Raw genomic sequence first — 16,303 nt, 5'->3', positions numbered from 1 at the left:
GAGGTTGCAGTAAGCCAAGATCACACCACTGCACTCCAGTTTGGGAGACAGAGCAAGACTCTGTGGAGGGGGAGGGGGGAGAAAACGTATAGAAGATATGCGCTCAAAGCTGAGAAAAGGTAATAAAGGGGAACTGAAATTTTTAATCTAAGGCTAAAAATGTAGAATAATGCCAACTTTAACCCTCAAAGAGGATATCATCTCTTATTTCCTATGATACACTCAGAACTAACGACAAAATCGACAAAATTAAGTTTTTCCCATGGTAAAGAATTCTGTTCTTACCTCATAAGACCATACACACTGCACCCCTGCAAACCTCCGGACACATCTTCCCACCTCCACGTCCTCATGGGTGGTGTACATCTCCCGGAGACACTTGCCAATGTGCGGCACCATTCTCCGAAGTACCTCCCGGCTCATGATCACGCCAGGCCCCCCCATGCAGAAGTTCTCACCAGGCTCGAGGGCCAGTTTTCCCATTTCTTCCGTGGTGCCCAGGCCTGTCTGCCCAAGAAAGAGGGGCTCACTGCTGTTCAAACTCCTCAGGAAATTCTCCAGACGGTCTCCTTTGATGTACACGTCATCATCTGCTCTCATAAACCATTCATACTTGTCCAAGTAGTGGTCGTGCATGTACTTGAGCATCATGAAGGACTTCTTCTGGGGCGGGTAGGAGTCATCCACACCCCGTAGTGGCACTATTGGAATTGGTATAGATGTGTCAGAACCCTCACTTGAGAAGAACTGAACTTTCCCAGGAATTGTCTTGGACCATGTTCTGGAATTAAAATAAGTATCAGTTAGAGAACAGTTTATTCCAAGCTGATTTTCAGGAATTCACGTATCTGCTCATTTTGCATCACCGTGTTCAATGGAATGATAAAAAGCTACTTGGCCTGCTTGATTCCTCTTAATGAAAGCCCAGGTTACTGGGTATTGCAAAGTCTAAATTAATTTTCAAAAGAACCCCAGCAAAACATGAAGAAGCGTTAAAACTGTTCTAGGATAACCAAGTTTTAGTTATGGCTGAAAACCAAACTGCCAGGGGACCAAGATCTCGGTATACAGATTAATTTTGTGATACTATCAACTCCCTACCTACAAACTTCTCAGCTCTATAAAACAAAAAACAAAATCAAATGGTTCACCCAAAAAATTTTCTTTGAACCAAGTGCCAAGTATGTGCTAAGCTAAAGGGATGTGGTGGTGAACATAAACGTGGTCCCCAACTCATAGAGAGGACATAAACTAAGAGAAGTACTTACAAAGAGCAGAGCACAGGACATGAGCTAGACCAACAGAACAGGGAGCCTTCCCCTGAAACAGGGTTAACATCAAGGAATGCAGGGCATGAAAGTGCTGTCATGAGGCAAGGAAGAAGGCTGATACAGTTTGGCTGTGTCCCCACCCAAATCTCATCTTGAATTATAGCTCCCACAATTCCCACATGTTGCGGGAGGGACCTGGAGGGAGATAAGCGAATCATGGGGGCAATTTCCCCCACACTGTTCCGATGGTCATGACTGAGTCTCATGAGATCTCGTGGTTTTACAAGGGGTTTCCCTTTTAGCTTGGCTCTCATTCTCTCTTGTCTGCCACCCAGTAAGACGTGCCTTTCACTTTCCGCCATGATTGTGAGGCCTCCTCAGCTACGTGGAACTGTGAGTCCATTAAACCTCTGTTTCTTGGCCGGGCGCGGTGGCTCATGCCTGTAATCCCAGCACTTTGGGAGGCCGAGGTGGGCAGATCATGAGGTCAGGAGATCAAGACCATCCTGGCTAACGTGGTGAAACCCTGTCTCTACTAAAAATACAAAAAAATAAGCCAGGCCATGGTGGTGGGCGCCTGTAGTCCCAGCTACTCGGGAGGCTGAGGCAGGAGAATGGTGTGAACCAGGAAGGCAGAGCTTGCAGCGAGCTGAGAGCGACAGAGCGAGACTCCGTCTCAAAAAAATAAATTTAAAAACAACAACAACAACAACAACAACACCTCTGTTTCTTTATAAATTACCTATTGTGGGTATGTCTTTATCAGCAGTGTGAGAATGGACTAATACAGAGGCAAATGTGGCCAGGCACAGTGGCTCATGCCTGTAATCCCAGCACTTTGGGAGGCTGAGGCAGGAAGATCACAAGGTCAGGAGTTCAAGACCAGCCTGGTCAACATGGTGAAACCCTGTCTCTACTGAAAAAAATACAAAGTTTAGCCAGGCATGGTGATGTGTGCCTGTAATCCCAGCTACTCGGGAGGCTGAGCCAGGAGAATTGCTTGAACCTGGGAGGCAGAGGTTACAGTGAGCCGAGATCACACCACTGCACTCCAGCCTGGGCAAAAGAGCAAGACTCCGTCTCAAAAAAAAAAAAAAAAAAAAAAAATACAGAGGCAAATGTGCAGGGCCTGGCAGAGTACACTAAAGATGCAGGCCTCTATGTTGCAAGAGCCACAGGAAGCTTCTAGAGGGAATGCGGCGGAAGACAAGATTAAGGCCCACACATTTTGAACTCCCTAGGAATGGAGAAGAGGACCGAAGGAAGCCAGAGTGGACCCAGGAAGACCACTGAGTAAACTACTGCAGCAGCCCAGACCCGGGTTTAAGAGACAACAGTTGCCTATCAACAGAGGGAGGATGAGTGGTCAACTGCAAGGAAACCACATAAAGGCTGCTTCTGCTGAGCAGCTAATTTAAGGCTACCATGTCGCACTTTCTCTCACATTTTCTTCACACTCTGTATTAAGATTTAAAGTTGTTTGGCTACAATAATTAATTTATACAGATCACTTCCAAGAAAAAGTATCGTGGAGAATAAATAAAATAGTAAATTTAATCCTAAGATCAAAAAAGCACAGTTATCAAATGACGTTCTCTCAAATATTTTCTTATTTTACCTGTTACCAGTGTATTTATTATAGTGAAAAATTACTTGAAGATCAATGAAACTCCCACACATCTTTAAGGAAAAGTCTTAGGAGAGAAATATCATACACACCAAACCTCTGGGGAAGAGATACCAAGGAGGAAAACTGGGAGGAGCTGGAATGTGTGTGGACAAAGGTGACTTTCACTTTTTATTCTATGCATCTCTATATTGAAGGACAATGGCGTTAAGTATCATATAACTTTTTGAAAAAAACTGATAAAATATACATAAAATTTATCATCTTAACCATTTCTAAATGTAAAGTTCAGCAGCATTCAGTGTTGTGAAACCATCACCACCATCCATTTCCAGAAATTTTTTCATCTTGTGAAACCGAGATTCTAAACATTTTACTTTTGTAATTTTAAAAAGAACTCACAATGAAGTACTTGGAAAACAAATGACTGGCTTTTATTTCTCTTCCAAACCCATATATGAGGAATACAAAACAACTTCAAATGTATCTTTCAAGTAGAGGCAAAATTTAATGGAATCCAATTTTCTGCCAATACGCCTCTCAAAAAGTGCAAAGATTAAATATATACCATTTTTCATCAAATTTAAGACGTTAATTGGAAGATGCACCATTGTTTTATCAACAACAAATTAAAAAAATACTGCCAATCATAATCCCATGATGCCAGTAACTAAAATCCATCCTAATTTCTGAGATGTCAAAATCACAGAATGGATATAAGATGACGTTGTTAATGTTTTCACTTAGTACCTATGGATTTAAAATGGACCTGTATTCTTATGCCACTTAAATAACTCATTAACAAAGAACAACAATAACAACCAAAAACAAATTCAGCTCATTCATTTCACAGTATTAACAGATACTGTACTAGGTACTGCACTTCATTTTCACAAAGGATATGCTCCTGAAGAAAAAGGATGTAGAATAAACAGAGATGTGGCAATTAATTTAAAGAAAAACCAATTCCACCTACAAAGGGACAAGTCCTTTTGCAAATGTGACAATGTGTGAATGTGTGACAAGTTATACACAGTCTTCTGATGTGGTGACATATGGAGGGGAGACAACTTCTCAGAACGCCTCCAGCCTTGGGAAGTTAGGACAAAATTGTAGTGTCATGACCCCCCATTCAAGTTGAGGAGCCCCTGATGATGCTCTCTTTATAGAGCAATGTTTTTCATTTGGCAGTCACAACAATTCTTTGAAAAGGTAAATAATTTCAGTGTTTGGCACATAATAGAGGTCAATAAATGTGTGGACTGAATACTGCCCACTAGCGTACTATAAGCGACTTAATGGTTCCGCATGTGTTTACAAAAGGTCAGAAATCATTTCTATCTTGTATCTTTGAGAAATTTTCAACTTAGGAAGCCATGAAAATACTAAAACACTATAATGTTATTTGGGAGATGGGGTGGGTGAGACAATTCCTGCCTTCAAAGAACAACCTACTAAGGAGGCAATCTACAGCATCACGGTCAAGAGCTGGCTCTGGAATCAGGCCATGGGGGTGAGAATCCCAGCTCCACTTTGGGTGAGTTACTCTGTGCCTCAGTTTCCTTATCTGTAAACGGGGATTGCTGTGAGGGTTAAATGAGTTCTCTGTAAAGTGCTTAGAAGCTTGCTTGGCACTATGTAAGTATGACTTATTATTAGGTAAGGCAAGAGTTTGCAAATCAAATAAAGTAGTGAGAAGAAAAAGTAAGGAAGACAGGAAAGTGTGGGTTCAACATGGACTAGTCAGTCTCAGAAATACATGGAACAAAGGTAATGTGGAAAATGCTTCTTATGTTTCTGGCTAAAAACCTGAGCCTCAAGCTATATACTGAAATCTTGTTTTACTATCAACTTCAGACAATGTTACAGGATAGAAGTCTAAGACTTTAAATTTCACAAGTGTTTTTGCTTTAGAACACCAGAAACTTTCCTATTAGACTGAGGATGAAACTTCATTTTAGTTTGGCCCTGCTTCCCATGTGCCCCACCAGGAAGAATACTGTGAAAGAGGCCCTAGCAGTACAACCAGCACGTACGCAATTAATGCCTCAACTATGACTTGAAATGGTGTAATTTGCTCAAGAAGAGAAACCAATTAATTTTAAAAACAGTCTAACCTCAACCCTACAGTTTTATGGTAACTCCACCCAATTATTATCTGTTCCTTTTTAGGTAATTCAGGGAAAAACCTCATGTTGTCCTTTTCTGTTCTAAATGACTGGTGGTTGGTTTTGAGGGAAATCTCTCAATGTCAAGTCTTTGTAAACCCTCCAATCTTAAGAAATTATAATCTTTTCAATTAGGGTCCTTTAACTTAAATAGCTCCACAAAGTGAACGAGTTCTGGAACATAAATTGTGATTCACCACCATCCTGAGGAAGGAGGAGGGGATGCATTAATAATTTTAAATAATTGAAGGGAATGCTCCTGAAGAAGCAAGCTGTCCCCTCTTCTGCAGTATCAACAGGTCCAGTTCCTTCATCTTCATAAGCAAACGTCAGCTTTGCCATCAACACATTTGTTACCAGGAGCAAAGAACTCTCACTTAATTGAAACGACAAAACGTTTGCGGAGGCCTTGCCAGAAAAAGCTCATTTTCAACGAACTGATATCCAACTCTTGCTCAAGCCCAGATAAGACAGCTGAAACTTGAGAGTGCCAAGAGAATCTTCCATCATTCTAGGTTTCTAAACGCTATTCCTACACTGAGTTAAATCACAGTTAAGTAATTCGGCTGGACCAATATTAGCTTAGCTAAGGAATGCCTTTGCTGGTTAGGACTTAACCCATTTATGCCGGAGGTTGCAATTTTTTTGTGTGTGGAAAAAATCAGACCTTGGTGATGACCTTGAGCAGGATAATAAATAACTCCCAGAAGCTTAGTGTTCCAATAATGGAACTCTAGGCATAAAATGGGTTAATATCAGTCTCCATTTCTATTCAGTGTTGTTTTAAGAAAAGATACATAAAATACACCACTGTACAAAGTTGCATCTATAGCATGACTCTTGTGCTCGGTAAATATTCATAATATATGGGTAAGTTTAAAAAGCAGGCAACAGTATATACTTGTGAGGTGGCTTACCAAGGAACAAAAGTACATATAAAAAATAAAATAACGTACAACTCCACCCCCAAAGTATTCACCATGGTTATTCTTGGATGGGAAAACCAGAAAGGATTTAATAGTCTTTTTTTTTTTTTCTGAGACGGAGTCTGGCCTCGTTGCCCAGGCTGGAGTGCAATGGCGTGATCTCACTGCAACCTCCGCCTCCCGGGTTCGAACGATTCTCCTGCCTCAGCCTCCCGAGTAGCTGGGATTACAGGCACCTGCCACCATGCCCAGCTAATTTTTATACTTTTAGTCAAGACGAGGTTTTACCATGTTGGTCAGGCTGGTCTCGAACTCCTGACCTCGTGATCCGCCCACCTCGGCCTCCCAAAGTGTTGGGATTACCGGTGGGAGCCAAAGTGCCCGACCACTAGTCTTCTTTATGTTTTCTAAATTTTCTACGTTTTCTGCAACAGGTAATTTAGCATCAGAAAAAAAAGTTTTAACTGGGCAAAAGCTTTCAGGCTAACAAGCAACCAAAGAAACCAAAACATGTAACAACAGAGAATTTTTACTTTTGTAATAGAACATTTTTTTATCCAACAAGAAAAACTGAAAGAAAAATGGAGTAAGATTGAGTTGTTTCGACTGTGATTTTTAAACTTTAATAGTTATTTTACTATTTACCATTAAAAAGGTGGGGAGATTTTCCGCGAGTTCCCCAAAATTACTATTACATGTGCTGTCTGATGGTTACACAGCAATAAGTGTGAAAGGACTCATGATAAAATCATCTTGGAAGTTAAAGAAGGGAGGATATGGGTTTTTCTCTTTGTAGAACTGATGGATAATAGGAATTAAGTGTATACACAGCTGTTCCTTAGTATCCAAGAGGGAATGATCCCAGGACCCCAAAATCCACAGATGCTCAAGTCCCTGATATAAAATGGTGCAGTATTTGCTTAAACCTTCACATATCCTCCTGTATACTTTAAATCATCTCTAGATTACTTATAATACCTAATACAATGTAAATGCTATGTAAATAGTTGTTATACTATATTGTATTTATTTGTATTATTTTTATTATTGTGTTCTTTTTTATTGTTTTTCCTCCCAAATATTTTCAATCCATGGATGGTGGAATCCACAGGTGTAGCAGATAGCAGGGCCAGCTGTATTTACAGTCTCCCCTGTTACAGAAGGGATTTAAGACAACTTAACCAAAATGCATACAGGATGAGAAAAATCAGCAAGAAAATGAGACAAAGGAAAAGAGTAGGAAACCCTTAAGCAAGGAACAAAAGGCAAATCCTGGTTGGGGCTGCCCTGCCCCGGGCAAACCCTGAATCAGTGACAGCACTCTCAGGAGTCACCACTTCAACTGCAAAGTGCTCATGTGCTGAGACCTATCTGCCATCATGTGACCAATGGATTTGCTAGTGGTGGGCCCAAATTCAGCTACAAACTTTCTAGCAGGCAGCCATAGGAAGTCACAAGATTGTGTCCTACTGTTCAGGGTTAAGTGTAAAAACTATTTCAGATACTAAGGCCTGAGGGAAACTTCTCTCTAGGTCAATGACGGAGGTATCCTTACAGGAAGCACAGGGTGATGGAGCAGCAGTCCAAGTTTATCCTCCCAAAAAAGTACATGGAGGGCACTACTCTATGCTGCCAGTCAGAGCCATGGCCTTGAGAAAAGGCAGAGGTCTTTCAAGGGTACCAAGTGATGCCATGGGCCTCTCCTCAGCTGGAAGGAATCCCCTCTGGCAAGATGTTGCAAACACTGTTCAGTCCCTCATCTCCGTCTTCTGCCAAAAGCTCTGCAGCAAATGCATTCAGTTGCAGTTTCCCACTTCTATGCGTGTGGTTTCCGGGTATGTGGTTTCCTCTTTCAAAACCTTTAACTGTCTCATCGTACACGTCCTTATGACCTGTCCAATATCAAATTCTTTTTGAAAGGAAGTGGGAAAATATAACAGAGGTTGTGAATGATTGGAAAATTATTTTAAAAGAAAAATCAAATTAGACTCTTTATTGTCCATCCTAAAAAACAGACTTCAGGGGAAAGCAAGCAGTAAAGAGCCCTTTTTCTTCTTAATTAAGCTGTTGGCAGGGTGGATTACAGCTTCCCACTTCAACAATGGCCTGGGCACAAGCCCAGAGGGCATTCCAAGATATTAAAGGCTAAGAGGAGCCTGCCCTGTGAGCCCAGGTTCACAGCAAACAATGGGAACAGAGACCACAAACAGGACACTTTTGAAACATAAGAATTAAAATTTGGAGTGTAAACGACAGAAGGCAAATTCTGATCTCATGAGACATTTCCAAAGCTTGAAAGTTTTGGAGAGCTACTTTATATAATTTGCATATCACTGCTGTACCCTTAAAAGTGTAAATATACAACTAATACTTAATGATCCACATGAACCAAAAATCAGTATTGTTTAATGCAAACAATTAAACCACACTGAACTTATTGTGGCCGACCACGTCTTCCTGGACTGAGGCACTACCCTGTATGAAGCCCACCTAACAACAGTCACCAGCCACCCTGGCTCTACAGCCTCCACTGGCCAATCCATTGGCTTTTTCATCCCACACACGTCTCCCAGGTGATCACTCACATCACTTTCCCACTCTCATGGACACTGCTAAGGCTGGGCAAACAGTCATTGTGGATAAGGAGACCAGCCTTATACTTCAACCACTTTCAGGCCCACTCTCAGTGTGCATGGCTTGACGACTTGAAAACTTGGACAAAACCTGCCGGTCAAGGACACCTTTGCAGTGCTTGGGCTGGATTTAACTGAAGGTCAGAAAACTTGATTCCAACATTAGCTTCTGAGGCCACATTCTGTGTCTGGATCCATGTGCTACTCTAAATTCTGCCCAATTATTTGCGGACACTACCATCAGAAACACGCTGAGCAAAGTGTAACAGCCTTTGCACCTATGGTCCACCTAGAAAACCACAACCTCAATGGCCTCAACACCTACCTGTCAATAATCCTCAGGTTTTTGGTTTACAAGCACCAACTTGACACCAAATCAGAGCAGACTGTACCTTATTTTTAATAATACAGAAAATGTATTTGTCTACAGAATAAATGCTGTAGCTATAAATGCTTCAGAGATGACACTGAATTCAGGTGAGAAGATGGACTGCTTTTATACTTGTAAACTGTAACGAGGTTTTCCTGTTCATCCAATGCCATCCGGAACCAGAAGCCAAAAAGGCATCAACAACAGGTGGAAGCACTCAGTCTTTACATTAAGATACAAAAGCTGGGGCCCCTGCATTGAAAATGCTGCCACCAGATCCTCCCTAGTATCACCTGGAAGCATGAAGTTACAGTAACTGAGGAAAACAGTCGTTACACTAACCAAGTAAATGTGTGCTAAAATAACTCTGTCACTTCAGGACAGAATTAATGGTAACTGACTGAAACAAGAATGGGCTGTAGCTCTGTGCCTAGCAGACCTCCAGGCCAACAGCCTAACGTGCTCAAAATGGAATGTACAGTTTCTCTTAGAGCTGGCATCTTTTTGTGGTTTTACTGTAGCTTTATTATAAAATAACTGCTTACTGTAGAAAAACTAGAATATAGAGAAAAGTGCTAAAAAGAATATAAAAGATCATTTGGCATCACAGTGAGTACATTCTTTTATGTTTCCTTTTCTATGCTACACATATACTTTTGTTTTACTTTAAACACAAAGGGACTTGTACTGACCATACTGTTTTACAGCTTACTTTCACTTAAGTATATTCTGAACCTCTCTTCATGTCAATAACATATTTCAGCCACACCATTTTTACTTGTCAGAGATGCAGACCACAATATGGATGAATCAGTTAAATCTATTTTGGTCCTTATCTCCTAAAGCAGGACACCTAAGATACCTGAAATTTCCACTTCATATGTATACCTTTAAGCACACCTTTAAAACTCCTTTGGAAAAAATTCTAGAGGAATTGCTAGACCTCAAAAGAGCTGCATTTTAGACTTCTAGATAAATGCTACCCAAGTGCCCCTCAACAGGTACCGGTCCCGTCCAACTCTAGCTAGGTACCGGTACTTGATGAACTCCAGCCACCCTCTGCAGTGGCAACACCGCTGGGCTGATCTTCCAAAATACACATCCCATCAGGCTACTGTCCTGCTGAAATGTCACCAACAGCTCTGGACACCAACCACATGAAGCCCAAATTCCTAAGCCTGGCGCGCAGACCTTCCCTCCATGTCCCTGCCCACCACTCTACCACCCACAGCCTACACCCAGCCCCAAGCAGCTGGCCTTTCCCATCACTCCTTCACTAATTCCTGCCATTTCATGTTGTAGGAAACCTGTAGTTGTCTCTGCCTCAAAAACACCTCTTCATCTTCCAAGACTGAGCTAGTGGGTAAAAAAAGGGTAGGAGTGTGGGTGAGACATTTCTTGATCCATTCACCCACTGGGTGTAAGCCTCTTTCTTCTGTTCCCCCACAGTGACTAGTTCAAGCACCTTGACAGCCCTCTAACCAATACCGTCGCTCGTTTCCCTCTGAGACTATGAACTCTGCAGAGACTAGGGCCCTGTGGCAATCTACTTTTAATAAACAGCAGCTTAGTTAATGGACACGTGAAAGTAAAGCTGCCAATGCAATGAAAACAGCCATGCACAATCCCCTATTGACAGCCATAGCTATCCCTGGAATATTCTGTTTGAGGGCATCAAGATCTTGAACCATGACATAAAAAACTACACTCAGTTTCAGGGCCACACTGTTCACTAGTCTCCTACAGGAAATTCATAATCTGAAATGACTTGGCACGCCAAAAGTTCACTTACAGGTTGATTATTTGGATTTTATACAGAAAAGCTTTCTGTATAAATGTTTGCCAAGTTGAATTCTATCTAAGAGAGTGAGCGTAGCTCAAGAAATAAGGAAATGAATTCAAATTTACAAGGTAGGAGGATCTCATTAAGGTTGGTAAAGAACAGTCCGCCTTCATTTAAAGCATTGGGAAGAGATCATTAACTGATAACAGTATCTTGAAATAAGTTTCCTATATCTCAAGGTAATGCTTCTCAAACTTTCTTCCCACAGTCCCCTACAGACTGACACTAATCTTTAACGGCTTGTTCAATTTTGGTGCAAAGAAAGGAAACCATCCACCTCTTTCTTCTGACAATATAAAAAAAGAACAAAACTATTCCCCCATCTTCAGCCCAGAGACGGTAAGAACCAAAACAAACAAAAGGTGTTGGATTAGCTCAAGGTTCTGGGCATAAAAATGGACAAATAAGCAAAATATGTGTGGCTTTTTCTTTTTATCAAAACGTTGATTAAAAAAATTTAAATAGTATGAAAACTCTCTCAGCAAGAAAAGGTAAGTGTAGCCAAGAAATGTTTGAAGCAGATGAATAACAAAGGAGAACTTGTCCACCGGATATTAAAATATTATTCAACCTCCAATAATTTCAATGGGTGGTACTGGCACAAGAACAGACAGAAAGATCAATGGAGCAAAACATGAAGTCCAGAAACATACCCAAGAATTCTGAGTATGATGAAGATGGCATTTCAAATTGGTAGGGAAATGAAAACTTAGTCAACGGTACGTGGTGCTGCGACCACATACTATTTGGGGAAAAAATAAAGTTGAGATGATTTCTACCCTTTCCAGAATTAGGAAGGAAATTTTACCTTTAAAAATCTCACCAGGGCAGTAACTGTGAACCTGGGGTAGGAGTAACTAAAATCAAAAAGGCAAAGACATAGACTGAACTACATAAACATTTCCTTTCCATATGTCACAGAACATAACTAAGAAGAAAATTTTTAAATATGGGAAAAATACGAATTGCAGCTAGTAATGCAAGACACAAGAAACCCAGAGGTTCTGACAAGCTGTCCTTAATTCGCATAATAAATGACTTCAGAGAAATTACAGTACCATTTTAAAGCGAAATTACCTAGAATACGAATAATTTGTAGATTAGTCAAAATAAATTATTTGTGTTAATTTATTATTAACCCCAGCTACCCACCTCCTCTTCCTACATAAACCCTCCAGTGGTTTTCTAATTCATTTAGAATGACTGGACACTAGCGAGCTCCTTCCCTTTCTTTTATTGGCCTTCTTGGTGTTCCTTTCCAAGCCGGTCTCTGCCTTGGGACTTTCCAGCGCTTCCTTGGCCTTGATGCTCATCACTGATACACAACTGGCTCTTCATGATCAGATCTCAGCCCACATGCCACTCTCTCCAAACTCTTCCCTGATCACCTAACACAGAGGACACACATGCCCTGCCCCAACCCTGTTCTGTTTCCTCTACAGCATCCATCACTAGCAGAAAGCCCTCTTTTTAGTGTTGCCCCTCTGACTAAAGAAGACGAGAGCAAGCCATGTATTGTAGTCTCCCCCAGGATTCAGAGTCTGGGCCCAGAGGGGCCATGCATGCATGTGCTTTACAAAGAAATGGATCCTAAGTAATGAATCAGGATCACTCCTATGAACTTAACAGCCAGTGTCACTCAGGGCCTCCAAAGGTCAGTCCTGGCTGGTCTCTCACCTGCTACATTTTGAGTTTTGTCTTGCCTGCTGTGAAAAATCTGTTTCTTGTCTGCTATCAGCTATCACTGCCCTGCTATATCTTGGTGGCCCCCATCCACCCCTCAAGCAGATGGCAGGTCTAGAAAGTAAAAATGTGTAATGATGGAGATGTTCTATCATCAAAGTGCAGTGCCTTCAGTGTGGACGGGCATATCTCCTTGGATTTTCAAAAGCTTTTTTAGCCCCTTTCTGGATCTCAAACAGTTGTTGGAAAGAAGAGGTTGCTAGCTACTAGTCCCCAGACCTAAATTCTGACATTTTCAGTATTCTACACCAAAGTATCATCTTACTGAAACTGCTGGCATCTCCTTCATCCATGAGCCAAACAACAGTTGCTTTTGTTTTTTTTAAAAAACAAAACTAGAGTTTTCTTTAAGATAAAGAATGAATTTACCTTTCAGGAGAAATGTAAAACTCAGCACATCGATTTCCAAACTAGAGTTCTATCTTGTGCTAGAATAATCAAGCTTACTTTTATACTGAACTGTGCATGTAATTTCCAATTTAAGAGCTCAGTGCAGACTTTTGGCCTGGGCTGTAGAGTACAGTAAAACTGTAATCATATGTTATACCTTATAACCTCCATCCCAATTGAGGCCTTCCCCAAAAGTTCCTTAACTTTTAGCCTTAAGGCTAAAATCGTCTTGTGCCAACAACTCCTGCAGTCAGTCTAAACACAGTGTTGGCAGGCGAGAGGCAAAGGACCCTAACTGGCAGGGCAGGTCCACCTCCAGGCTCCAGGTACTCTGACTTCTTAAGATCTGAGAGAGAAAAGGAAATTTATGTGAGAAAGCTGGAGTGACACTAGCTGGACACTACCTCCTGGTAGGCGTTTTCCTTTCTCAGAAAGGCAGAGGTGTCACAATGAAGGGAGAACCCGGTCTGGGGGCAAACTGTGTTTCCGCTTTCCCCTAACTACCTGAAAAACAAAAAAACAAAAAAACAAAAAAAACCCCACAGATTAAATCTTATATCCAGAAAAAGATGAGGGAGGAGATGTGGAAAGGAGGCCAAAAGTAAGAGTGTCTAGCTTGAGTTTGGGAAACCATCTCCAAGTGTGAAACAATAGTTCTAGCTTGCATTACATTTCTTTCTTTTTTTTTTTAGAGATGGAGTCTCGTTCTGTCCCCCAGGCTGTAGGGCAGTGGTGCAATGTCGGCTCACAGCAAGCTCCGCCTCCCGGGTTTACTCTATTCTCCTGCCTCAGTTTCCCCAGTAGCTGGGATTACAGGCGCCTGCCACCAAGCCCGGCTAATTTGTTTTTTTTGCATTTTTAGTAGACAGGTTTCACCGTGTTAGCCAGGATGGTATCTATCTCCTGACCCCGTGATCCGCCCGCCTCAGCCTCCCAAAGTGCTGGGATTACAGGCGTGAGCCACCTCGCCCAGGCTGCATTACATTTTCTGAGTATTGCTGGTGCATTAGGCCCCCCATTGATTTGAATATATTGATACTGCAACCATGAAAATGCATTTGCTCAGGGGCATGGGGGAGATAAGGCAGTCACCTAATTTACTATTTGTACTAGTTTGGTAACTGTCCCCAAAATTGTTATTTCACATGGTCTATCACCACACTAGAGTCATGCGGATTTACTTTCAAAACCATGCTGTCAATAATTTACGCGGCTCATCCTCAATTTCTGATGCGGCTGTTTCTCTGGTCAAAAAAAATCCCATAAAACCTCAGGTAATGCAAGATCTAGGAGAGAATCCTGATCGGCTGTTTCCCAAATCGCTGCATTAGCCTATGTATCTCTATCGATCGATAGATACATACATACATATATATATATATATATATATTTTTTTTTTTTTGAGATGGAGTCTCGCTCTGTAGCCCAGGTTGGAGTGCAGTGGCATGATCTTGGCTCACTGCAACCTCCGCCTCCTGGGTTCAAGCGATTCTCCTGCCTCAGCCTCCAGAGTGGCTGGGACTACAGGTGCACGCCACTACGCCTGGCTAATTTTTGTATTTTGAGTAGAGACGGGGTTTCACGATATTGGTCAGGCTGGTGTCGAACTCCTGACCTCGGGTGATCCGTCCGCCCCGGCCTCCCAAAGTGCTAGGATTACAAGCGCGAGCCACAGCGCTCGGCCTGCATTAGTCTGTTTTTACACTACCTGCATTCTAAGCTTTTCAGCCACTCAGGACCCTTACTGGCGGAATGTGGGCTCTGGACTTAAGCAGGACCCTAAAGGAAATGTGCAGGAATGGGGATCAAGCCATTCAAGGGGCAGTCACTGAAGACCGCTTTCACCTTCCTTCTCAGTCCTTTACTTCCTCCCTTAAAGGCAAGGAGGACCATATATGCTTTTCCCCTCACAACAGCTAATGCTTGAAAAATCTGACCCAGACTGCATTTAAAAACTGAAGTGTAAAGGTATTGGTTGTAAGAACAAACAGCAACCAGCTTAGCCTGGCTCAGCACTGGCTGCTCTGAAATTTCATTCCCAGACCATTCAGGCTCTAAAACCACTCCCCACACTGGTTTATTCTGTGGCTGAATAAGACCCAAACTTTATCCATACGGTGTTTCTATACTTCACACATACAGGGTTTCAATCAAATTCCTTTATTGAGTCTACAACCCTCTTCCAAGTTCAAATTCACTCCAATACAAATCTGATTCTAACCATGCCAGCCATTCCAAAATCATCTCCCTTCTAAAGACTACATTGGCTAATCCCTTTGTTAAACCTGAACACGATTCCAGCTGCTTTTATGACTCATTTGGCCAACTACAGCCCAGTTACTGGATAACATGCATACACCACTAAGCTGAACTAATTAACACCAGAATGCAGTTTTCCACTGTATCTACCAACGGCCAAGAACTGCTTTTCTCCAAGGTTCTCTCCCTTTGCTCAACAGACTGGAGTGGTCCAGGGCGCTGCAGACATTCTCTTTCATTTATAGGAATGCCTCCAACTGCGAAATGTGAGAGTGTGATATGGAAAGGTTCTAGAACTAGATTAATGTACACGGACTCTAGTTTCACAAGGACAAAGGTGCACATTTTAGAGAATCCAGTAACAACCCCAATTGCCTCCACTATCAGGTACTGTGCTATGAGTTTTCCAACATTATGAGGAAGACCCGATTTGTCGGGCCTTTTTAACGAGAGGCTTCGATTTGTAAAGGCTAACGTGCCTTAATCAAGGTGAGAGGCATACCCAGTGAGGCCACACTAGTCTATTTGACCCCAAAGGCCATGTTCTTGAGCGCTGCGCTCACCATCCCGCCTCTGATCTTTTCTCCCTCCGCCTGGCATCTCCCGAGAGGAAACCCGATCCCACCGGAAGCCCAGGAAGGGCCTAGGAAGCGGGCGGACGCGAGAGCCAGCAGAGGACCCGGGATGCCAGCCGACAGGATGCCGGACGCAGGAGGCGGTGCCCGGGAAGCAGGGGGCTCACCTGTAGGCGGCCACTGCGCGGGTCTGCAGGTATTTCTGGGCGGTCATGACTCCCACGAAGAGAAAGTTCCTGTCGCGCGGGCCGCCATCTGGGTCCGAGCCAGGCGACCAGAGCTGCGCCCCGCGCGCATCGCCGCGCGCCCCGCCGGCCTGGGAAGCCGCCGCCTGCCCGGACCGGCAGCCCTCGGGGCTGGCGCGGCGCCGTGGGCCCGCTCGCTTCAGCTCGGAAGCACGGGGCAGGACGAGCCGCGAGGCCAGCACGAAGCCCAGGACGAGCCCGAGCAGCACGCTGAGCCAGGCGCGCCGGCCGCGCGCGGCCATGCCCGCGCCGC

At 42.9% G+C, this 16,303-nt stretch overlaps 1 protein-coding gene across 1 annotated transcript in view; it reads right to left on the bottom strand.

Annotated features, from left to right (window-relative positions):
* The window catches only part of CHSY1 (chondroitin sulfate synthase 1), a 76,295-nt gene extending 59,998 nt beyond the window's left edge, over nucleotides 1-16,297 (bottom strand). Inside the window, exons 1-2 of the mRNA XM_023193597.2 lie at nucleotides 15,973-16,297; nucleotides 286-781 (exon numbers count right to left, since the gene is read on the bottom strand). Of these exons, the coding sequence (XP_023049365.2) occupies nucleotides 286-781; nucleotides 15,973-16,292 (816 nt within the window). The 5' untranslated portion in view covers nucleotides 16,293-16,297. The remainder of the gene's footprint in view (nucleotides 1-285; nucleotides 782-15,972) is intronic.
* Between the last annotated feature and the right edge of the window lie 6 nt (nucleotides 16,298-16,303).

Source organism: Piliocolobus tephrosceles, chromosome 6, assembly GCF_002776525.5.
Source record: "Piliocolobus tephrosceles isolate RC106 chromosome 6, ASM277652v3, whole genome shotgun sequence".
Taxonomy (NCBI): Eukaryota; Metazoa; Chordata; class Mammalia; order Primates; family Cercopithecidae; genus Piliocolobus; species Piliocolobus tephrosceles.
Note: the sequence above shows the minus strand (reverse complement) of the source record. Positions and strands in the feature narration are given on the sequence as shown.